The sequence below is a fragment of the Pteropus medius genome, unplaced genomic scaffold (assembly GCF_902729225.1).
Source record: "Pteropus medius unplaced genomic scaffold, Ma_sr-lr_union100, whole genome shotgun sequence".
Classification (NCBI taxonomy): Eukaryota; Metazoa; Chordata; class Mammalia; order Chiroptera; family Pteropodidae; genus Pteropus; species Pteropus medius.
Window position 1 is genome coordinate 235676 of NW_024349801.1, and position 25020 is coordinate 260695.

The 25020-nt window shown below is 44.2% G+C and overlaps 1 protein-coding gene and 1 long non-coding RNA gene across 5 annotated transcripts in view; one reads left to right on the top strand and one right to left on the bottom strand.

Annotated features, from left to right (window-relative positions):
* The first annotated feature begins 3469 nt into the window (after positions 1-3469).
* LOC120622850 (uncharacterized) lies at positions 3470-8197 on the top strand. The gene is made up of 2 exons (XR_005658575.1): positions 3470-5188; positions 5287-8197. It is a non-coding gene; the product is annotated as an uncharacterized LOC120622850 (long non-coding RNA).
* The window catches only part of GARRE1 (granule associated Rac and RHOG effector 1), a 69008-nt gene continuing 50415 nt past the window's right edge, over positions 6428-25020 (bottom strand). For all 4 annotated transcript variants that reach the window (XM_039888574.1, XM_039888571.1, XM_039888573.1 and 1 more), the window contains 7 exons: positions 24220-24317; positions 18129-18254; positions 16022-17055; positions 12993-13158; positions 11944-12081; positions 9493-9571; positions 6428-9051 (listed from right to left, as the gene is read on the bottom strand). In XM_039888574.1, the coding sequence (XP_039744508.1) occupies positions 8743-9051; positions 9493-9571; positions 11944-12081; positions 12993-13158; positions 16022-17055; positions 18129-18254; positions 24220-24317 (1950 nt within the window). In that variant the 3' untranslated portion in view covers positions 6428-8742. The remainder of the gene's footprint in view (positions 9052-9492; positions 9572-11943; positions 12082-12992; positions 13159-16021; positions 17056-18128; positions 18255-24219; positions 24318-25020) is intronic.

A 25020-nucleotide genomic window follows, 5' to 3' on the forward strand; every position in this document is an offset into this window, starting at 1 on the left:
CGGAGAGTGATAGAAGACGAGGTCAGAGAGGGAGGGGAGGCGACGAGATCACATAGAGCTTGCAAGTCATTGTGAGAACTTGGGTTTTCGTTCCAAGAGAGACGGGAAGCCACTGAAGGGTTCTAAGCAAAGGAGGGACATTATCCGGCATATTTTACGGAGGATCAAACCTAGAATGCAGCAGGAATGGACACCACATAGGAGGCTACTGCAATAAGGCAGGCCAGAGAAGGTGACTTGAGTCAAGGTAGTAGAAGTTGGGCATGGTAATCTGTATATACTGTGAGGGAAAAATTTACAATTTCCTGACGAGAGATTAAAAAAAGGGGTCAAGGGTGACATCTAGTTTTCTAACTCAATTCCTGGAAAAATAGAACTGTCATTGCATCTTGCAGAGATGCAAGTTTTGGGGGACGATCATGATCTTGCTTTTGGATATGTCAAGTTTTCAAAACCTATTAGACATCTAAGTGGAGATATTGAGTTGGGTATTCATGTCTGGAGTACAGAGTAGAAAAGGTTCGAGTTGGAGGAAAAACTTGGGAGCCATCAGTGAATAGATACTATATGAATAAGACTCTCTAGATGAGAGTTGTGATGAGAGGGAGTGAATATAGTCAGAGAGGAGAAGAGGTCCATGAAGTGGGCACTCAAATTGACCTTCTCCATCACCTGGTCCTGCTGCAGTCCCAAGCCTAGATCTTCTTCCTGCCCACCTCCCAGCTCCACACAGTCAACGCCACCTCTGGCTTCTACAACTGGCTTATCTCTCCCTGCCCAGAATGATCTGGGGTCCTAAAGACGAAGAAGAAAAATAAAGAGGGGCTGAAGACCAAAGAAATGAGTGGTCGCAGGACTTTGCAGGGAACAGCCTTGTCCACGTGGCCCTTATTTACCCAAAGGAGTTTTGGGTCAACTATCAGCTCTGAGATTTAACTGAGCTTCCCATATCCAGCACAACCCTGACAGTCCTGAATAGCATCCGTTCTGCTGGAGTTCCTGAGAAGTACTCCAACCAGAGTTTCCCATCCAACTCAGTTACTTGTCTGCACAGAATAACATTCCTGCTCCTAATCCCCATTTTAGAACAGAACCTCATCCAATAGGAAGGTCAGTCTTAGTAGCCACTGCACCATCATCCACTTGCCCTATGATTCCTTGCTTGACTTCTAGCTCAATAGTAGACACTGACTCATTTTTTCTAGTTGGCTCTTTTGGGCACTATGGTGGACATCTCTTGTCTTTGCCCAAAACCACTACCTCTGATCCTTGCGTTTCTTCCTCTACCTCCCTGATTGCATCAGAGATGAGCACATGACCTAAGCCAGCCAAACACGGTCCATTTCTGGGACCCTGGTGCCAGCAGCAGAAACTCTCAGCTTTTTGTAGGGTTAAGCCAGCCTTTCTGAAATGACAAACTTGAGGTTCAGTCCCTGGTCTCAAGGAAAACATGGAAGAGAATGACTGCCAGAGATGCCAGAGTGAAGCTCATAGGGCCCAAGTTCCAAGGGCTGGGCCATCTCTTGTCTGGTACACAAATCAGTGATTTCTCTTAGTGTTGATGTTGTTTTGAGCTGAGTTGTCATTTCCAGGTCTTTTCAAAGATTTTATGGGTTTTCACCTGCCCACTGTCACACTGTCTTCTCCAATATCCTCTCTTGTCCACCCAAAACCCAAAGCTTTGGATACCAAAGAAGAGGCAGGGGATGAGGCCTCTGATGATCGCTTTTTTGAAGGTTTTGTCTTTTTGATGTTCTTTAATGTACACCTTCAGCACTTTGGCCTCTGTGATTCCCATCAGCTTCAACTATTCCAGATTTTCCCCATAGTATTTTAGGTTTAACAGTGTACTTTGAATTCCAAAATTACATGGATTTTCTACACTAGCAGAAAACTAGGTTTCTACATGGAAAGCCATAAGTCACAGTAGCTAAGGAGAGAAAATGCAAAAAGATTATTAATTGAAAGCCATTTGTCATCCAGCTGACATGGTTACTACTCCCACCAGTTTACTCTGTGCAGAGATCTGTGCTAAATTTTCTCCTATGCAACCCTCACAGCATCCCTGTGAGGGAGATCCTGTTGTCCTCCCCATTTAACAGACAGGTTAAGAAATCTGAACATAGACACTATGCTACTAAGTAGAGAATCCACCCACAGTTGTCTGATTGCTGAACCATTTTCTTAACCAAACTCTGTCCTGCCCGCCATTTCCTGGCTCTTCTCCATCATCCCAGTTCTGTTTTAATATCAGTTAGGCCTCTGATTGACAGGGTAGAATATTACAAGTGGAAATGGCCAAGAATAGTGTCTTAAACAGAAAGGACAGAAGCATGGCAAAAACAGAGAGGTAGGAGAATCTGGCCTTAACATTGTATTAACACTGCACTGACTTGGGTCTCGGAATCTGTGTAGGGGCAGGGGAGAGAAACCCACCAGGGAAACTGCAGTGATCAGTCACTGGAGTGTGAGGGTGGCATCTCTGATCAAATCTTGGGGAATGGAGTGGGATCTATAGTGTGCAAAAATGTCAGTGTAAGATGTTACATTCTGACAAAAGTTACCGTTTCTACCACCATCACCACAATCTGCACCCTATGTTGTGCTAAGCCAGGTCTACAAACCTCAGAGTACAGGGTTCAGAATCCTGGGAATCTTAAGGGCAGTGAAACTGAGTGGTCTAATGCACCCAAAAAGAGGCTAAGTAACCACAACCGAAAGAAAACCTGGCTCAGAAATTTCAAGAGAGCTTCAAGGGCCCTCAGCAAGTCTAGCCCCAGAGGGAGGAGTGGATTGGAGAGTGGACATAACAGTGAAGGTGAATTAGGAAATCCAGGGAGTCTTAACTCTTGTTAGAGATTAATTTCAGAGCCTAGCGTTGCCTTGGAAAAACAATTAGCTTCCACTGAATACTGGGGAAACTAGCACTTAGCGAGGAAACAGTTCTAATCAAGAGCCCTGTTCTACGGATGGGGAAGCTGAAGCATGGGCATTTGGGTAAGTTGGGACTTAATTTTGGGCTGCTAGACAGGCATCGGGCAGGACCTGGAGATCACGGGATCACAGGGTAAAGGCGGAGGGAGAGGGACTGGGAGCGGAGAGGTGCAGTTCTGGGTCTGAGTTGAAGAAGCCCGCGGGAGGCCGGGCGCGAGGAGATGCACGCTCAAGCATTTTCACGAACTGTCGCGGAGGCGCCAGCATGGTGAGTCACCGTGAACACGCGAGAGTTAGGGGACCGCGCCTCCCAGAGCCCGCATAGTTCTTGGCGCTGGCACCCACTCATGCGAGTAGTGGTGCGCATGTGTCCACACGCAGGGAAGGCGGATCAGGGCAGGTTGGGGGCAGCAGTGCGCACGCGTTTGCGTGCAGGCTCGCACGTCCAGGGTGCATGTGTGCGCATGTCCCCGTGTGCGCATGCAGTGTGGAGCAGGGCCGCAGGGAGAGCTCGCAAACGCTTCTGTCCGCACGTCTGAGATGGATGTGCGCGCGCATACTCTGCGTGGGGACGGGCGTGCGCGTGCGCACGCGAAAGTAATACGAGCGGTAGCGCCAGCAGCCCCGAGCTTGTTTTACGTCGCCGTGAGGCTGCTGGATGTCGCTCCCAGGTTTTCCGTATGAAGCCATTGTTAGGGCTTTTAAATTTCTCCACCGCAAATAGGCGTGAGTTTCCAAGAGAATAGAAAACTTCATACTTACTAAAGGGCTACATAGTCTTATCCGCAATTTCTAACGTCAGCTCCTCGCAGTTCTAGTACAAATTGGGCATCATGTATTATTTTTAGTCCGAAATAAGAGACTTCATTTTAAATATAGTTCTGCTTTTTTTGCTTTGCATTATAATTTGCTTGTGGCCCCAGTTGCTTCTCGCTGTTCTGCACCCTGGACATGTGGCCATGAATAAGACTTGGTCCTTGCTCTCATGAAGCCTTGGTTCTAGTGAGGGACAAATGCAAACACACGATTCCAGGGGGAGTGCTAATTGCTGTAATTGATGCCTGAGAGCTCGACAAGGCCGGACTCCAAAGAGGGACGCAGACCTGGAGCTCTGTTGACCAAGTTCTTGCCTTACGCTGCGACAAAGAATTCAAAAGGTCACGAAAAATAGCAAGCAAGAAAGCACAAGTTTTATTAAAAGCGAAAGTACACACTTAAAAGTGCCGGCAGCTCAGAGAGGAAGTCTGCCCCTAGCAGTCTGAATTACTGGCTTTTGTTTCCTTGGGGGTGTTGTCCCAAGGCTATCCAGCCTGCCACCTGGAGGAGAGGAGGCAGCCCAAAGTCATCTATCGTATCTCTTGGCCTTGGCTTGTTTCTCAAGCTGGAGTCTGTGCTGGATGGAAATCGAAATTGAGAGGGCTAAGTAAGGGACAAGGGAGAAATTCCAGAGCCACAGGAAGAGAATGGAGTAAAGGACTAAGGAAAAATTCCAGAACTGTATCCTGGTAGGGGGATGGGTCGCTTTCCTAGGCTATCCTGCCTCTGAAAAACGCTGGATGGATGCTGGGCTCTGACTCAAGAGGATGGAGAGCAAGCAGGGAGCAGCCTCCGGAGCAACAAGAAGGTGGGCACCAGGCAAGATGTCAAGGTAGCAGGAGTGTATGGGAAACCCTGAGGCCAGAGAGGGAGAGGCAGGAGCCTGGTGAAGACCACATTGATGGCAATGGGGATGTAAGAACTTGTTGAAATTTAAATGTGTGTGGAGATACACTTATAGGACTTCCTGATTATTGAATGAGAAAAGACAATCAAGAATGTCTTCTAGGATTTCTGCCTGAGCAACCAGGTGAGTGGATGGTGGTACCTCTTACCAAGGATGGGAAAGATGGGGCTGTCTCCCCTAAAAGACTGCATCTCCTTTGCAGCCCTGGTTCCTAGCAAGGGCCTTGACACTAGGTGACATTAGTAAATACTAAAATGAATAGTAAATATAGTTTTCTATTCTTGTGGAAACCCACTTATGTGTGGTAGGGAAGTTTTTAAGACTTAATAATGGATTCACATGACATTACTAAAACAAACCTTCCTCCTCAGGCCCATGTTCCCAACTCAGCCCCAGTAAAAGCCACATCCAGTCCCTTCGCAGATATGCGGAAGCCTCGTCCCAGACAGCCTACCCCTGTGGCATCATCGTAAGGCCAGCTATGTGCATTACTTTCAGGAGCTTATCCCTGGAGGTTCCTCAGACTCCCAGGTGCGTCTGGTTGGGAGCCTGCAGGCATGTTGTCCACATACAGGGCCTTTTGGCAGTCAAGAAGCTGGCCATTGGAATGGTTTTTTTCTTTTCTCCAGATCAAGAAGCAGATCACAACAGGGGCCACACAGCACACAGCCATCCCCTCCCAGCATCATGTTTGGCATGTGGCATTTCAGCTACATTTCTAGAGTTGGACGTCCCTCTCTCCCAGGATCCCCCAAGCGTGTAGTAATCACCAGCCTCACAAAGATGCTCACCTGCCTGTGTCCTCCTCTATTTCTCAGCTGGGCTGAGGCCTCCAAGGACCCTCTTGGGGCTCAGGTGTAACATCTGTTCTTCTTTCATCCCTACTCATCCAGCACTTGAGCTGGGGCTACAGGACTCCTATCACCACCACTGCTGTGAATCAGGTCAGTGAACAGCACCGTTATTCATGTTAAATAGGAACACGCTTGGATGCTTTTCCAGCTAGCTTTTAAATATGAATTTCCAGTGTATTCCTTAACACACTCGTGTAACATGGCTAATACTAAGCGACCTTGTCCTGAGGTGCGCTTAGAAGGCTTGGGACCTGGTCCCCATGCTCAGCTTCAGGGCATCTCAGCAGAAAGAAGCCGAAGTAGTACTTATATTAGTAAGTTATATATTAATGTTCACATACTGTTTTACTAAGTTCATGAAAAAGTTTCCATCAAGTGCTATCTTGCTGTAAATGAAAATGAGTTGAAATTCCTTTGGAACTCACCTTCTCATTTTGGTTCCCATTGTATAATCTGTTCTTCTGCTTAGCAGGACAGTTTCTTGTCCCTCTGAGGTAGGGTCTTTCCCACATATTGGATCCCTGGCAAAGTGGCGGGAGATCTCATCCCTGGGTCTGCTCCTTGGAAAGGCTGCCTGGGCAGCTGACAGCACCCACCCTTGGTGGAATGGGGGTGCTGGCAGACCACAACCCAAGGAGACAGCCTGCATCCTTCCAGGTGGTCTCCTTCATCACAATATGAACTCTGCCCACAGAGGCCTGTCCCAGTTTTGGTCTTAGGGAAGCCGACAGGAAAGGAGTGGTAGGTTGTCTTGCTTCCTGCCCACCCACCCCAGTTTATCTTATGCTCCTTAGTCTTTCTCCCTTCAAGGTCTCAGAATCAGAAAAACCAACCCAGGCGCAGCTTTTCAAAGTAATGAGTCAGGCATGGCTTCTGACACGGTGTCTGTTGTAGTTCATTTTAAACAGATACAAAATATTATTAAATGTATATTTTTAATAAAGCCAATAGTTATTTTACTTATAGGAGCTTTAAAAGTAAGATACAAAATGTAGAGTTCCAGTTTGGAAGCACTGTAACTAACTATTCACACATGTCCTGCTGATGCCTGAGCAAGGCAGCCACGCCCGGCCACGCAAAGGACACACACAACACTCACACACACACACACACATGCGCTTTGGCGAACTCCTCTGCCAAGCGCAGCACCTGGAATTACCAGTGTTCAGAGCAAGGTGGTGCTGAGAACACAGCACCTACCAGGAGACCACACACAAACAGCTTCACACAATCTCACAGCTCATGGAGATGCAATTACAAAATGTCTTAAGAAAAACAGACTAGAAAGGGACAATTAGTGATGTCAATGTCAACTGCACTGGGGCATCAAGGACTGACCTCTGACCAGGGTGAGGTCTTGGGGAGGCACTATTAAAACAAGAGTACTTCAGCATAATAGAACTGGAAATACAGAGTACTGTGAACACGTTACTAAAGGAAATAGAACACTATCTTACAAGTCAAACAGCCACAAACAATTTTAACAGAGATTAGTGCACACACTGTGACAGCTAACACAGACAAGAGCCACGCAGGGTTGGTGCAGAGCACGTGCCTGAAAAGGTCTATGTACAGAACGGTTCTCTGTAAACATGGTGAGGTGAATGTTCAGAACCCACGGTGAAAGGATCATAAGTACAGGCAGCAATGGCATCCCCACACAGCACAAGACAACACCCAAGGCCTGGAGACAGCCTGGCGACACAGTACTGAAAATTCAGATGGCTGGGCTCAGACACCCTAGGGGTCCTCTATAATTAGTGTGTATACATACATATATATATATATATCTTCTTTTTGGTATTTTTAAATATAAATTTACTTATATCCGTAGAAAAATGAGAACATAAATGTGTTATTACAATCTTTGCTGGAAAAGCTTATATGGAGTTAGAAAGAATAAACCATTTATTAGTAGTTAACATATATTAAAATGGTTTAATGATTTAAGAAAATATAAAAAAAATATTAATACTGTCAAACTTTCATACCAGAAAATATTATGGATTTTTCTCAATTAGACTTCTTCAAAGATGAAATATGAAAAATTTAAATAAGTTTTATATAAAGAACTTCTGTAACCTCAATTAATATACAGTGGGATATGTCTATTCTATATAGATATATTTATTATTATTTCTCAATTTAAGCACCATTCACTTCTTCTGGATCCATTCTGGCTGGAAAATATCCCTAAATCCACAGGATGTTATCTATTTAATGGCACATGTTAACTGAAAATGAGGTGGTTTTTGTTTTTTTAAAGAAAATACTTTAATTTCTATCTACATCTTAATTGGTTTGTCTTGAGCCAGCTCATAAACGTTACTGCAATTTCAAGTGCAGGTGTCTCTGTGCAGCCCCTTAACCACACTCCATTTTGAGACTGTGTTGAAGCCTCTGGCCATGTGTGGCAGGATCTGAGGGCAGCAGGCATAGCTTTATCCCGCACACAGACAGCAGCCAGCTGGCTCATCTCCATGCACCATCAGGAATATGCCTCCAACATCAGTTTTATGATCCTGCTTTTGTAAATCTGGTAAAGGTTGCACTCCCTGGGTGCTGCTGGGGTGGTGGGGGGCTGCCCACCCACAGAAAACCCAGGTGATTGCTTCTGATCACAAATATTCTATAAGTTGTCCATCTTATATAAGCTTAAATAAAAATAGTGTTGAACAAACCTCCAGCCACTAAATTTGTTATCTTAAAATAGTCAATGCATTTTTAGGCAAGAGATGTTTTAACTAAAAACCTATATGAAAAATAGCTATAAAATAACAGTGATTGGTGTGGTCATCACTCAAAGTGTTAAAGGTGGAAAAGGGGAAGGTTGCAGAAGAATGGTCAGTTTTGCTCTCAGCCTTCAGGTCTGATGTCTTCCCAGCACAAACAGTGTGGGACTACAAACTTGAGAGCTGTGTTTCTCAAAGTGTGGCCTGTGGCCTACCTGCATCAGAAACACCAGAAGTGCTTATTAAGCTCGACGATCCCCAGGTCTCTGAGGAGGGTCAGAGACCTCTGTCTTCAGCTGGCCCTCCAGGGGTCTGATGCCTCCAAAGTTTGAGAAGCCAGGCCTTAAAGGCTTAGAGCTGCCAACGACCCCCATCCCCAAGGATCCCTGCCTGGGACAGGGGTACACTGGTCCTCCGGAGGGCTGGTACCAGCTAGTCAGCCCTGGGGTGGGGACGCTGGCTCCAACAGCTTTGGGCAGGGCAGGTGGGCTAGCCTGGGTCAGTACTGGGGCAAGTAGGCTGGCCTGCGCTCGGCCTTCCCGGGGAAGGCCTTGAAGCCCTTGGATGCTGCCTTGTGCGCTGGTGGGGGCGGAGGCTGCGGAGGGGTCTGCACGTAAGTGAAGGAGGCGGCACTGCAATCGCTGGTCGCAGCCCACACTGGGGACTGCAGCATCTGCATGGTGTCGTTCCACTGGCTGCCAGGGCTGGCGACTGCATAGAGTGGTGCACTTGGGCTAGGCAGTGTGCTGGGCAGCGGGGAAGGGTGTTGCCAGGGTGCTTTGGGTGGCCACGTTTTGGTTTTGTTATCCTGAGAGACAAAAAAAGGTTCTTGGTGGCATTTCTGGCAATTTATCATCTTTCCCCACCTCTCCAGATCCCTGGCCCTGTTCTCACCTAGGAGACAGGGCAAGAGCCCCAACCCTCTCCACAGCCCTGGAACAGCACCATCCAGTACCACTTGCCATGACGGAAATGTTCTATGTCTGCACTGTTCAATATAGTACCCACATGTGGCTAGCTAGTGGCTATCATATTGAATAACAGAGCCAGAGGTTCCTCTACATATGGCTCTGAGTCAGCTGAGATGGCTAATCATTTAGACAAAATCATGAGGGGAAAAAAGTTGTTCACCTCAAACAAAGAAGCTTTCATTTCTTTGAGGTCCTCTTAAAACTTAGGCTTTGGAACCTCACTCATGGTCTGTACCCCCCAGAGCCAGCCTCTATGGCCAGAGCAGAGCCCACCATACCTGATTCACGTCCTCCACTGTGGTAAGAAGAGGCGGTGAGGGCAGCGTGCTGGTCTCCTGCTCTCCACTGCTATGTTTCCTAAAAGAACCAAGAGCTCAGTGCAGTGGTCGCCGGCCCAGCTTACCTCCAGGGGGCACCCTAGCCACTTCACTCTGGTGTCTCTGAGCACTGGTTCTAGGGGAGGGGGAAGGGCAGAGCTGGGTCCACTGTGTGCAGGAGGATAAGGTGGGTCACCACGGAATGGTGCATTCCCCAAGTCATCGCAGGGCTGGGGTGGGTAGGGGAGCAGGCATGAGGACAGCACTGGCTGTTTCAGCTGCTCTCTGAGTCCACCAGCTCTGGCCTTTTGTTTATCAGCAGCTACAGAGTGATTTATTTACCATGCACTGAGAATATGTGACTAAAAAAACAAAAAGCTATTATTCTGCTACTGACTTGAAAAAATTTCTGATATAATGTTGAATGTAAAAGGCAGGACGTAGCCAGCTCAGAGCCAGGTAAATCAGTTACCAGCACCCCTGCATGCAGACAGCAGTCTCTGCACAGGTGGTGCTCAGGTAACTTCTTAGATGTCTAATCGGCCTCTGTAATTTCCCATGTCTCAAACGGAAGTCTTAACTCCACCCATGGCTCCATACTGCCACTCTTGCAGTCCTCCCTGTCTTGGTTCATGGCACCCACTTTCACACAGATGCTCAGGCCAAAAACTTGCTAATCATTCTTGATTCTTCTGACACATACCCCACTGCCAATTTCTCAGCAGTTGCTCCCTCATTTTGTTCAGCTTTCTGGTCATCAGAGGCCTCCCTGACTCTCATTCTGAAAACAGAAAATCCACCTGTCTCCTGCATGCTCTCTCCCCTCATACCTCACTTTTTCTTCCTAGCATCTAACTCAATGTGACATATATACATATGTGTGTGTGTATATATATAAATTTTTTTTTTTATCTGCCTTCCCTCAATAAAATATAAGTTCCACAAAGATGAGGACTCTATTTTGTTTATTGCTATATCACCACTGACTGGTACATGATAGGTACTAATGAATGAATGAATTTAATGTCTCTGAGCCTCAGTTTCCTCACTTGTGAATTGGGGGTAAAATAGTACTTATATAATAAGGTGGTTGCTATGGGCTGATTTGTGTCACCCTCCCACATTCATATGTTGACCCCACATTCATATGTTGAAGTCTTAACTCCCAGTACCTCAGGCTGTGACTGTATTTAGAGATAAGGTGTTCAGACAAGTAACTAAGTTAGAATAAAGTCATTAGGGTGGACTCTAATCCAATATGACTGGTGTCCTTATGAGAAGAGAAGATTAGGACACTAATGCACACAGAGGGAAGACCATGTGAAAATACAGGGAGAAGATGGCCATCTGCAAGCAAAGGAGAGAAGCCTTAGAGGAAACCAACCCTGCTGACACCTTGATCTGAGAGCCTCCAGAACTGTGAGGAAATACATTTTTGTTGTTTAAGCACCCCCAGTCTGTGGTACTTTGTTACAGTAGCCTTAGCAAATAAGTACAGTAGTTGTGAGAATTAAGTGAGAAAATGCATGTGAATGTTTAGCCCAGGGCCTGACACATAGAAAGCACCCTAGATTGTATTAGCAGTCACTGTTATTACACTGTTACTACTCTGTGCATCCTGACTTAGGTACCCTTCCATCTGCGTCTGCCCACTCCCCACTGCTCACCCAATGAAGCCTGACATTGTCGCACAAGAGCCGTGTAACCTGGCCTCCCTTTCCACTTCACAGCATGACTTCTGATGCCCGGGCATCCCTGCAGGCTCCCTATTTCCTGCCCACATCCTTTAGACTGCCACCTCTGGGCCTCTGCTGCCTCATACCCACAACAGTCTCTCTACTTTCTAACCAAATTCTTCTCGTATTTCAGGACCCATTTTAATTTTTGTGACTACTTTTGAAAACTTCCCAGATCTGAATATACTATATTACTATGTTTTTCAACGCTGAAATACCATTCAGAGGTCATTTTATCCAGTTCCACCTTTGACGAAGAAACTGAGGGTCAGTCTGGGCCAAGCCCATGTTTGGGGCTACAAAGCCTGTCAGTGAGTCCTGATTAGGACTTGGCTGTCCTGGTCCTGTTCCCCCCACAGAAAAGGCTGCCTCTTGCATCCGACATCAGCAGACCCTGTCTCAGACTCCTCTCTTGCCTGTCATACTGGTATTTTTGGCTACCACGGGCATGAGACTGTTCTGCCAGCAAAAACTCAACCCCATGTTAAGTCAACTGGGCTACAAGCCTGTATGGTGGCCCCAGAGAGGCCCCGGCAAGACAGTACCAGAAGAAGCCCTCTGCCTTTCTCACACAAGGCTGACTAGAAACAATGGGGCTACTGAGCTTTCCAAGGGAATAAGCTGTGGATCACATTCATGTGCCCCGCTGTGCTCTGATTCAGAAATCGCTTCATACCTTCTCTGCTTGACTGCAGCAACGAGGTCAGGCCCTGAAAACATGGAGAACAAGCTGTCTCCATTGGCGGAGGACGTCTCGTCACTCGAGCTGGCCGAGTCTCCTTGAGTCCCTGACCAGCCGCTGTGCAGGCCATCCCTGAAAGACAAAGAGAGAAGCTGGTCATGGGCCTCCTATAGCCAGCGTGGACAGTGGCTAGACAGCTGAGGCCAGCTCCTACCCCACACCCAAGCCTTAAAAGAATAATCTTTACCCTGCACTCATCTCACAACCAAATAGTGGTCTCTTATCTCTTATATGCAGGTCCACAAACAAGTGGACCTGTGCAGTTCAAAAATGCGCTGTTCAAGGGTCAACTGTATTTTCCGATCCACAGCTGGGAATCCAAGTATGAGGAGGGCCAACTTAAGTTGTATGTGGATTTTCGACTGCATGGTGGGTTGGTGCCTCTAACGCTTGAGTTGTTCAAGGGTCAACTGTAATCTATATGTATCATTGCCCTTTATTACGCTCAGAAGCCTGTGATTATATATGAAATTCATTTTAGAGCAAACAAAAATTTGAGATGGTCTTTAGCTGTCCAGATTAACCAGGCAGCAATAAGAGATTCGATAAAAATCAATCCCCAGTTGTTTCTATGATGAAAATCCAATTTTCGCTGTACATTGGAATCTGAACCATATACCTTTGCTTTTCGTAGGCTACAAGGATCACATGCCATAAATCACATGGGTTTTACAGACATGCTTATCTCAGCACAAAGACTGTGTTAAACATGCAGTTACTTCACAAACACTATCAAATAAGATACCTGTCTAGGGCAGAAAAGTCTGTCTTGAAAATCAATTTATACCAGTGGTGTGTTCACAGGGACACATCATGCCACCTGGCATCCTACAGTTAATCACAAAACTCTGACTCCCTGAAGATTTGACCATGTCACTCTCACGTGCGAGCTTGAAATTTAATTGCTTGATAAGAATGCACAAAGGCCCCATGAGGCACACCCAGATCCCAAACTCGGCTTCCCTGCCATACCTAGCACTCACCCTTCTGTGAAGAACTCTGGGAAAGGCCAGGTCCGATGGGCATCATCCATGGGTGGCCAGTGTCCCCGGGGGTTGCCTAGGCGGCGACCATGGTGAACCTGCCGCTTCTGCTGCATTGCCTGGCTCACTCCTGCCACATAGCGTGCAAACTCGGGGTCTGAACCAACTGTTAAAACAAAGGGACAAACAGGGTTTGGAGCCAAACGGGCCTCTCGTTTCCTTTGCTACCTTCTGAGGATATTCTGGTTACGCACACCATGAATAGTGAGGAGCTGCAGGATTTGCCTAGTAGCCTGCAGTGTTGGGATGCGGCTTTCAGCACACAGGACTGAGTTCGTGCACAGGGACTGTCAGGAAGGGTTATGCCCAGGAAAGACGCAGGGGGAACGTGAACAGAAGACAGAAAGGAGAATATAAAAGGTTCGCTTTATCCATGACTAAATATTAAAGACAAAGTCTAGTTACTTTAAAATTTTCCAATGTCTGATGTTTTGTACTTAACAATTTAAAAAATAAGATGACTTCAGCCAACTGATAATCTGGAAGTTATCAAAGCATCAGGGTCAGCCAGACAGAACATATGCCATTCCCACTTGAGCCCAACTCTGATCCAGTATCTTCCTGGATATCAGATGGCAGACCTGCTCATTCAGTCTGAAAACAATAAGAGTGGTACTGAATAACATGAAATTTCAGAATGTATTAAGAGGTAGCTGGAAGCGTACTGGACAGAGCTAAGGATGTTCAGGGCAATAAAAGTGGGAGAAAATACAGCATGGAAGGCATTTAGAGGAAGAGTCAAACAAAAAGTAGCTACAGGTCACAAACTGAATATGACTCAGCAGTATATATGTTTTAGCTTCAAACTGGGAAAGATACTAAAGCACAACCCCATTGTTAGCTTGTTCTCAGGGCGCTGCCACAGGATTACTGCATGAAACTGGGCCACTTGTGCACTGAAGGAAGATGCCCACACCAGGGGAGAACAGGAATTAGAATCAAGGCCAGGTCTCAATCAGTCAAGCCATGCCCCCAGGGGCTGTGTGTGCCTGTCCAGAGGGGGCGCTCTGTTTTAACTGGCCCTGCCCAAGAGGGGTACCTTCTGTAATTCACCTGTTCAGTGGAGTGCCCTTCCTTAATTTGCAAAAATGGCTATGTGGACTTTCTGCCCTTGGGGTGTGGTCTGCAGGAAGCTACAGTAAGGACTTGAAGGTCAGAAAGGAACAGTCAGAGAAAAAGCTGGTAGGATTTGCAGGCTAAGGACGAAGATTGTATGGGCCTCAATAGGTCTCAACAGTGAGAAAGTTCTGCCAAACACAGTTTACACTCTGGTTTAATTACATGACTGTCAGAAAATGTACAGACTGTTTATCAACAATTGAGAAAATGTGCCATGCCCACCCCAGTAGTGCCAGGTGGACTTGTTCCTCCATAGCAGGTAAACCCATACAGGTTTGCCTTTCTCACACCCCAGGGTATAAGGTTCCCCAAATCCACTCACCCAAGGAGAGCAAGAACAAGAAAGCATAAGCAGCAGTTTGAGGAATTTTTAAAAGACATAAGAAAACATATTTCCTTTAATAGTTAATGCTGGGTTGTTTTATCAGGGAATCTCCTCTGTTGGTGCTTATTTACATAAATATTTGCTGTATTTATTTACAATATTTCACAGAACTCCCCTTGTGAATGAAATACATTTTCTACTTCTGCGTGCCTTTTGCTAAATTAAATAATTAATTTCTCTAGATTTATCTTGCATCTATCTGCCTTATCAGATCACTAATTCTAGAAGCTTTTTATTGAGGTCTTGTTTTTTCCCCAATTCTACTGCCAGTAAAGAGATGCTTTCTAATCTATCCTTTTCTAAAGCTTATATCTCTTATTTCCCTTGTTTTTGTCTTGCTGTATTTGCTAGAAAGTTCAAGACAAAGTTATATGCCCTCGGCAGTAATAGCTGCCACCCAGTCTGGGTCTAGATTTTAACTGGAATGATTCTGCATATCAGCTGCTACTTGCTACTGGCTTTTGGTAGATAGTCTATTTTATACTCAAGAAATTTCCTTCTATTCACGTTTTATTTAAGGGGTTTATATATTTTTTTAAGAATTGCTGGTGTCTTTTAACAAATGTCACAGTGTCTATTGCTATATAAGTTTTTCTCATTTAATTGATGTGATCAATTACTGTACAGCAGCAGAACTCCTTATAAGGAACCACCTTACACTCCTAAACTAAGCTTGGGTAACATATATTACTCTTTTGATATGCTGCTGGATTTCCTTGCATCTATCCATACTCATAGGTGACAGGCACTATAGTTTGCTTTTTGTATAACCCTTTTAGTCTCTCCTATATCTGTAGTAGTTATGTCTCCTTCCTATTTGTTTCTCTTTGCTGTCTCTTAGGCTTACAATAAATTGGTTTATTTTATTGGTCTTCCAAAGACTCTTCTTTTAGGTTCAGTTACAATTTCTACTATATTTTCTTTTAAATTTAATTAGTTTTGGCTTTTATCCTTAATTCATTCCTCCTCCTAGCTTATTTTTGTTTGGTTCTAAGCTCTCTTTCTACTTTCTTAAGATAACACTGGTGGTATCTTACTAAGCCGGGAAAGGTGTATTCTGTGAAGGCAGGAGGGTACCCTACACCACCTTTCATAGGTCCTAGAATTTAGGCAAAAAGAACCATAGAACGGGTTATGTAATCAGGAAAAAAAGCAGCCACTTTGGCTCCTATGAATGAGAGGCCCAGACTTGAACTATAGGACTTTGAGCCTGGGGACTTCTCTTAATGCCTCAATCTTGTCCTCTGTACAGAGAGAAAAACAGCTCCCCTTTCCTTCTCAACCTCATTCTCACTTCTTCTTCCAACCTTGGCTGGATCTGCCCCATACTAGCCATCAGATAATGAGAAAGGGTCTTTAAAGTCACTGTCTCCCATAGGTAAGGCTGTAGCAGACAGGCCCAATGAAGTTCTCAGTGATCACATTTATGTTAAAACCCAAAGTGGGGCGCGGGGGACTCACGTACCTGCAGGATCAAAAGGCAGAATTTCTCCCAACATTCCAAAGACTCCATCACTTTGGTCACGGTTTGGCCAGGTGTTATTTCTAGGTCCCTGTGGCTTCTGCCCCAAAACCTCTGACATCACATTATCCATATAGCTGCTCACCAGACCCAAGCTGTACAAGTCAGAACTGAGATCAGATATGCCAGGCCACTGGCCAAGAGGAGACAGACCCGCTCCCACGGGCTGTGTTGGCTGCTGGGATGAGCCATGCACCCATTTCCCAGGAGCCCGAGGCTGGGGCGGGGGCTGCTGTGGTCCAATGGGCTGGAGCAGGTGTTGGTAGTATTGGACCTGGGGTTGTTGTTGCTTTGGGGACTGCTGCTGATGTGCCAGGCCCTGCTGGGCTGTCAGAGGTGTGTGAGCCCCGGCTTGGGGAGGCCGCGGTGGAGGGGGCACTGGCAGTGGTGGCTGCTGTGGCTGCAGGGCTCCTGCCTTCTGCTCAGTCACCATGGCTGTGGCAGCAGAATTACGCCTTGTCACTAATGGGGAGCCCTGATGTGACTGGCCCATATTAAAGCCCGAGAGAAAATCTATCACCTCCTGCATTTCCTGATCAGTTGGTAAGTTCATACCCTTCTCGTCCTTGCTATCATCTGCTTGCAGAAAGTTGTCATGCCTCTCCATGAGAAAACCATTGGCCATTTGATTACTGGAATTCTGAGCTGATTGTGAAGGGTCTGTAGTCCTAGGGAAATTACCAATGTTCAAAATGCTTTGTAACCTTGAATCAATATTACTGGGCACTTTCGCCTTCTCTTCTGAACACCCAGCTATGAAGATGTTTTTCGAAGGGGTATTTAGGATGGAATAATTTGTGCTGCTGCTAGAACTGGTACATGATGCTTTCTTAGTGAACCGGGATGTCAGTTTGGAGAATGTCTTCTGCAGGCCACCTGAAGATTTGTTTCCATTTCCAGAAGGCAGGTCAGCCTGATTCCCAAAATCACAGATTTCCCTTTGAAGCTGGATCTGTATGCAGGGTAAAGCTTGTTCCCTATTTAAACAGAAATGTATTTTTTTAAAAAAGGCAAATATACAAATTGGACAATGGAATGGATCTCCTTGTATTTAAGAAAGACTTTAAGAGCAAAATATACCTCTCGGGGTAGTAGGAGGTTATTTTATCAATAAATGAACACCCAAGAATTTTAAGTGTACGTAATTCAACTACTACTTATATTTATTATTAAAAAAAGTCTACAGTGTCTAACATACGGCTGTGAAAACTACATCAGGATTCAACATGGCTACAGAGGAGGATGTAATTGGCAGAGGCCTGCTTTGTTCCTGGAGAACAAGGACTGAGAGCCTGGCAGATCCAGCATAGAGACAATGGACGAATCCACACAGCAAAGAGGGGTGGGTGGGCAGAACTCAGGGACACTAACTAGGTAGCACTGTTGCTCTTGGGAGTAATTTACGGACAGTGTTAAGAACAGATGGTTGTTACTACAGAGTTTTCCGAGCACTATTTTCCAGTACTGAAAGAGAGCCCTAGAGAAAGAAAGGGCACTGGGTGGGAGATGAGGCAGGTTATGGCTGGTGCGACCCGGGATAAGCCACCTCACTCTTCTGGGCCTCTGTGTGCTCATGAGTTAAGGAGAGAACGCATGGCTAGATGTTTAAGGCTCCTACCTGTTCTAAGGTTAACAAGTCACAAAGAGATAATCTTGTAACTGTCAAGCTATTTTCAGATATAAAGTTCATGCAGGATATAAGTAAATTTACTAAACATTTCTCCACTCTTAGTTCTTAAGGAGAATATGAATTGGCTTAAAATCCTCTTGATGGACTTACTTTTAAATAGCAAAACAAATGAAGGCAAAAATGTTAACAAACTGGTTGAGTCTGGGTAAAGGGCACAGAGCACTCTGCTGCAATATTCTTGGAACTTTTCTGTAAGTCTGAAATTATTCCAAAATAGAAAGTTATCAAAAAGTTCTCTTTCTTATCTTAAATACTCACATACTATCAGGGACATGAGCACACACACAACTATGTGGTCACACTGTGCCTAGGTGTGGACCTGAATGCAAATCGATTGAAGTGACTGGTGGGGACACCCACCTCCCTGCCCTCCAGCGGGTGAGGTCCAGCACAGCCGTGTAGAGCACGTCCACCAGACCCAGGGTCTTCTCGGGGTCCAGGCTTCTCTGCAGCAGGGACATGGTGGCGGGGTCTTCTTTCAGGCACCTGCACATGAACCAGGCTGCATTAGTCCAGGCGGCACTTCTCTGCAAAAGTGTTTCTAGCAGGCTTCATACAAAAGGCCACAATTTGTATCTATTTTTGCACTGAACAAAAATTTAGTAATTTTTAGAAGAAGATTTAGAGAATGACATGGCTAACACTGGAACTTGCTGCTCTGCAAAAGGAAGAGGAAGTGATAGGGTCTGGGGTGTCCATGGATTTCTAACTATCTAGATCCATCTGATAGAAAAAGAAAGGTGGAGGGGCTGCCTTCTAGGGGCCTTCTAGGGGCCCTAATGCCCTCTCGCTGTCCGGCGCCGGCTCCAGCCCTGACTCTCCTCTTTATGTTGCCAAGATTCTGTGGTCTGGCACAATATCTACTCCTCTGCAAACTCTTTCCATAACCTGCCCCTCCCTTCCTCTATGGCCCTTCACATCTGTACCCAAGAAACTGAGGATCAATGAAGGTAAAAAACTCAGTCTACCACCTGGACTCACCCCAAATTTCAGGTAAGGAACAAACATGGCCTTCCTATACATTAATTTTTTCCTTTTCCAAGGTGACTGCTTCACGCCTCCTTGCCTCTCCTCGAAGCTCTGCTATCTCTGCCACCTTGCCCATTCTTTCCTATCTCAACTCTCACTTAATTGAGAAAACACAGATCAGATCTACTTCATATCCCCTCATCACTAGTTCTTCCACTTCACCTGTGTCCCTGCCTACCCGGCCTGCCTTCCCTGCCTGCCACAGAGAAAGACAGGCCCTGCTCTTACCACAGGCTGGCCTCCATCTGAGTGCTGCATGCTACCCTCTTGCTTTCCCAAGGGTCTCATTCATGTAACCACTCATGAGATTCCCTTTGGCAAACAAACCACTCTCACCAACCACCTTCTCTTAGCCCTACATTTTCCCCAGACACTGCCCCGTTTATTTCTTGCTCCTCATTTTAGCAAAACATCTTACCTCCTACTCTCCTCTCACCCTACTCTGACCAGGCTTTCATCCCTGTAACTCCACTAAAATAGCTTTTATCAAACAGATTCAATCTTGCTAAAGTCAAGGGTCAATTACCTGTCTTCATCTCAGTAAATCTGTCAGTGACATTGTGCAATGTGTCTTTCCTCCTCTATCACTGTCTTTTGCAGCTTCAGTGACCTCATACTTGCTCCATTTTCTTCCTATGTGGCTGGCAGCTCCTTCTTGGTCACCTCTACTGACTCATCCTGCTCCTCTCTCTCTAGAGTGCTGCATCTGGTCCTGTGGCTTGACAGACCATCCCGACACTGAAGACTCTCAAATTTCCTTCACCAACCTAGACCTTCCTCCTCAAATCCACTCTCATACACCTAACCGCGCACCTGACATCTCTCCCTGCACACCTAACAGGAAGCTCAAAGGTAGCCTGGTAGGTCGGCATAACTCTGGATTCCTCTCCTCCCCACCAAAACCCACTCTGATCCTAGACTCCCTCAATAAGTACACAACACAGCTGTCTACCCCAAACCTACAAGCCACCTCTAGCTCCCTCATGTTCTACATCAATCTATTAACAAATCCTGACTGCTCTTCTTCCAAAACGTAGTCTGCATCCAAGCACTTCTCACCACCTCTTTACTCCAAGAAGCCACCACCATCCGTATCTCAGGACTAACCTCCCAGCTGGTATCCTTTTCTCTTCTCTGGTCTCTCCAAGGCCCACCCTCCAAACTGCAGCCAGAGTGAGCCTCCTACAACGCAAATCAGAACACACTGCTCCTGTTTAAAAACCATCCAGTGACATCCCATCATGACTGAAATAAAATCTAAACCCTTTACCACTGCCCTCAAGGCTCTTTGTGAGCTGGCCCCTCCTGCCTCTCTGGTCATCCCTCTCTGCACTGTTATCTCCATTCACCTTGTCTCTCACTCTCTGAATAGGCCGGGTTTCCCTACATGTCAGGACCTTTGCTCTTGTTGCTGTCTTCTTCTGGACTGCTCTCCCTTGAGAGCTGCTTCCCACCATTCATGTCCCCACTGCCCATTCAGGGTACCTCCACCAAGAGGCTTCTTCTGAGAGGGAGGACCAGAAAGATACTGTCTGTCTGTCCTTGAGAACTCAGGGAGTGAAATGGTGAGATCAACACTTGTGAGGCCACCCTAGGAAGACAGCAGCACTCCCCAATATGACTTTGGCTCAAGAAGAAATAAATCTGTGAAGGTGTAAGCTGGCCAACCTCAGGAACACTGGAAAAGGCAACAAGGTAAAGCTCTGACGGTGCCCAACCAGCCCCTGGACTCCTGGGAGAGAATCTTGGCCACTGGAGCTGGCCAAGGTTCACACATGCGATTCTCTCAGCCTGGAGTCGCTGATTATCAGGACACACCTGCTCTGTGGTCCCAAGCCAACTTCTGCTTGTGATTTGGCTGGTCACATGTTTGCCCATGAGGAGAGCATTTGCTGGTCACGCAGAAAGAAGTACTATAGTTCCTGGTGATAATAATTTCTCTTTCTGAAAATCAACAAACTGGCACTTTTATTTTATTCATCAGTCTTGAGAGCTGATCAATAAAATCCCCTTAAGAGCCTAAACCCATTCTTTTGACAAATCACTCAGACTTGCTTAAAACCCTCTACCTCTTCTTAGGTAAAAATCCAAGTCTCTTAGGGACCCTGCAAGTCCTGGCTTCCATGACCTCCCATGCCCCCTGCAGCATCACCTACCATATCTCCAGCCATGCTGGTTCACTCCTCAGGCCTTTGCCGTTCCTTCTGCCTGGAATGCTTTCCCCATCCACTCTCTGCATGGCCAGCTCCTCTTAAATGTCACATCCTCAAGAAGGCCCTTGGTGACTGAACTCCTCATTCAAAATAGCCTCCCCATCTCTACCCCATCTCTATCATATGACATCATTCTACTCTTATTCCCTTCACACACTTGCCAGTGTTTGAACTTAACTCTTATGCTTATTAGCTCTTTCTTCCCCATTACAAAGTCAGTTCAGTTAGAGGCAGGGATCCTGTCTGTGTTGCTTATGATTAAATTCCCAGAGCCCCGACAGTGTCTCACATAGAAGGTATTTAGTATTTGTTGAAAGAAAAAATGGATAGCTTAAATATGACAGTTTTAAAAATAAGTAAAGTTTACTTCATTTGGGAAAAAAACATATCTGGCAGCTAGATATTTCATTTTACTAAAAGCAAAGGATATAATAAATTCTCTACTGGTCCTGTTAATAATTTCATCTCCCTGAAGGTGGAGCAAACCAATCACTTCCATTTGAGTTTGTCTCAAAAAGCACATATTTTACAATTTGAAAGAAACAACAAAAAAAATCTTTGTGTTTTTACCAAAAGCAACCAGCAGAGGGAGCCTCTCCAAGGACTCATAGTCTAGAAGGTCTTTCATGGAGGCGCAATGAATTACAAAGAAAATCAGTCATACAGTTTTGAAAGTAAACTAATGAATGAAAGTGAAAGTGAAAAGCTAAAGGAGTTCATCACCACCAAACCACTATCACAAAAAATGCTAGAGGGATTTCTTTAAGAAAAAGAAAAAAAAAAAAGATAAAAAATATGAATAATAAAATGGCAAATACTACATATCTATCAATAATTACTTTAAATATAAATGGACTAAATCTCCAATGAAAAGATGTAGTTGGCCAAATGGATAGGAAAACACGATCCTTACACATGCTGCCTACAAGACACTCGCTTTAGATCGAAAGACACACACATACTACAAGTAAATGGATGGAAAAATGTATTTCGTGAAAATGGAAATAAACAAAAAAAGCCGGGGTAGCAATACTTATACCAGAAAACAGACTTTAAATAAAGGCTATAACAAGAGACAAAGAAGGACCCAGTAACCCCACTTCTGAGTATTTGCCCCACCAAAAAAACCCAAAATACTACTTTTCAAAGGGCCATGTGAATCTATGTTCATTGCAGCATTATTTACAATAGTCAAGATACAAGAGGCAACCTGGGTGCCTGCCCATCAATGGATGAATGGATAAAACAGGGGTAGTACATATATACAATGGACTATTACTCAACCATGAAGAAAAGAATGAAATCTTGCTATCTGCAACAACATGGATGAAGCTAGAGGGTACTGTGCTGTGCAGATAAAGAAAGACAAATGCCATATAATTTCACTTACATGTGGAATCTAAAGAACAAAATAAAACAAAATAAACAGACTCACAGATGCAGAGAACATTTTGATGGTTTGACAGATGGGAGTAGGGTGAAGGGACAGTAAAAAAGGGGAAAGGATTAAGAAGTACAAATTGATAATTACAAAATAATCATGGGGATGTAAAGTATAGCATAAAGAATATAGTCAATAATACTGTAATGACTGGATTTATCAAGGTGATCACTTTGTAAATTATATAAATATCTAATCACTATGTTGTACACCTGAAACTAATATAATATTGTATGCTAACTATAACTGAAAATTTAAAAATTATCAAAACGAGAAAAAGAAAACTCAAGGGTTAACCATTTCAGTATTAGTTGTTTATAATTATCCTATTATCTAAAAGTGCAAACTGTTTTCTTCAAAATGAGAATCCTGATTAAACTGAATATTTTTCAATAAGAACTTGAACTGTAAAACAAATTAAAAATTCCAGAACACAAAAACCTTATAGAAAAGTGAGCTTTTAATTTATTGTTTGATAGGAATGAGAAATGTATATAAATTACCATTCATTTAGGGAAACAGTATACCATCTGAATAATCAAATTAAAAATTTTGGTGCAAGAGGGAACTTATAAATGGGAAGTTTTGGAACATGAAGTGAACCGCCAACCCCTATTTGATATATCAACCAGTTCTAAAACTTTTGGCAGAACGTACTAATGGACCCTCAAAATTTGAGGAGAAATGGTTTAAATACAATTTGAATGCATTACCCAGCTCCCACGTTAGTTCATGCAGGCATCAATAGTGCCATTGTTCCTTACTATCTCTCTCTCTTCCTACCTAAATGCTTTAAATAGTTTCCATATAGTTAAATATTCAGATTACAATTTAAATAGCAAAAGTCTTCCAACATATGTTTAATTTTGCTGTTTACTGATAAAGCTATGATGCCGATCCTTATAACTGAATCTGTACGGACATCATCAGGATAAATTCCTACGGGTGGAACTGCTGATGTCATATCCCGTATTTTAGGCTTCAGATAGACTAAACTGCCCTCCAGAAAGGCTGTGATTTATTCCACAACTTCTGTGCCTGTTTTTTTTCTAGTATGGCCTAAACTTAGTATTGTTATTCTAAAACAATTTAACAACAAGATGGGCAAAATGGCATCATACTGTTCTCTTATTTTGCCTTTCTTTATTAGGTAAGGTTACACATTTTCCTCATGTATTTGTTGACTATATGACTTTTCTGAATGACCTGTTCATGTACCTTGCCCATTTTCTTACTGATTTATAGGAGCTTTTGTTTTAATAAATGAAGAAGAGTACTTTATTATAAGTTTACAAATATAATTAAATAATTAAAAATAAACATAGTTCAGAGTCTATCCCTGATTTGCAATGACACTGGGTGTCTAATGACGCGAACTCAAGATTATCAGGGCTGTTGTTGGAACAGGCAAAAAGAGGGGAAGGAATTCTATGTTCTGGACTCAGCTTTATAGAAATAATGGGTGAGACTTAGAGAAAATGATATACGCTGTTTAAAAGCTGTGGACGCAGTAACCAAGATAGATAATATTGATCATTATGATTCATGAGTATATAACATTTTAGTTACATTACTGGTCAGTAAGACTATTTTTCAGGCACCTTGGTTTCCTCATCATGGACTGATAACCATGGAACATGGCACCATCACTGCTCATAAACCCACACAAGCAGAAGACATGTCCTGTCAGTTAGCAGGGGGGCAATCTTTTCAAAGATATGCAGACATCTAACACGCTTAGGCTTGTGTAATGTAAAAGTCACAGTACCATGTGGATGGGACTTGAACCACGATTCGGGAGCCTTCTAAACTGATCTGGGGGGCATAAGCTTCTTTATTTTCTATCTGTGCCGTGTCAACTACCACCTAAGAGAAAAACAAAAACAACAATCAGCTTTCAGAGAGAAAAATGGATCACAAATAAATCCAATATGTAACTTATCGGTGCCACGTAATCTGGCAAGAACTATCCCCCCAGCAAGGCAGTTATGCAAAGGCCAGTCAGGAGCCCCATGGAGACAGCAGCAAGTAATAAAGATGACTGAATACAGTAATACTTAATAAACAGAAACGAACTTCTGGGTACAAGATGTACTGAACTTTACAAGCAGTTGTGGTACTTCTTCCAAACTATAAATGTTAGAATAACTTTGTTTCCTTTATCTTTGTATTTATTATTTTTGTGTACATGAGAGAGAAAAATGTCATTAAAAAATCAAACCAACACATCTGTAATGACAAAATACAAGCAAGAAGTGGACGAAGCGTTTTTAAAAGATCATTTTATCCTCACTCATCAAAAAAACAGAACTACTTCAGGAAAGAAGAAGAACTAATCCTTCCTTCAATGATTTCCTCTTATTTGGAGGGGAGTCTTTAATAAACACGCATAGTATAGTATCCTATGTAATTTAAGGAGTTTGACAAAGTGATGAATATATTTTCAAATATATATTTGAAATATAAAAGAATTTTAAGAAAATAATCATAAAACACTTTAAAAGCAAATCTGTAACATATCAGAAGGGTTAGAGCCATGCAGAGTTGCTCTTTGTGATTCCAAACTCAG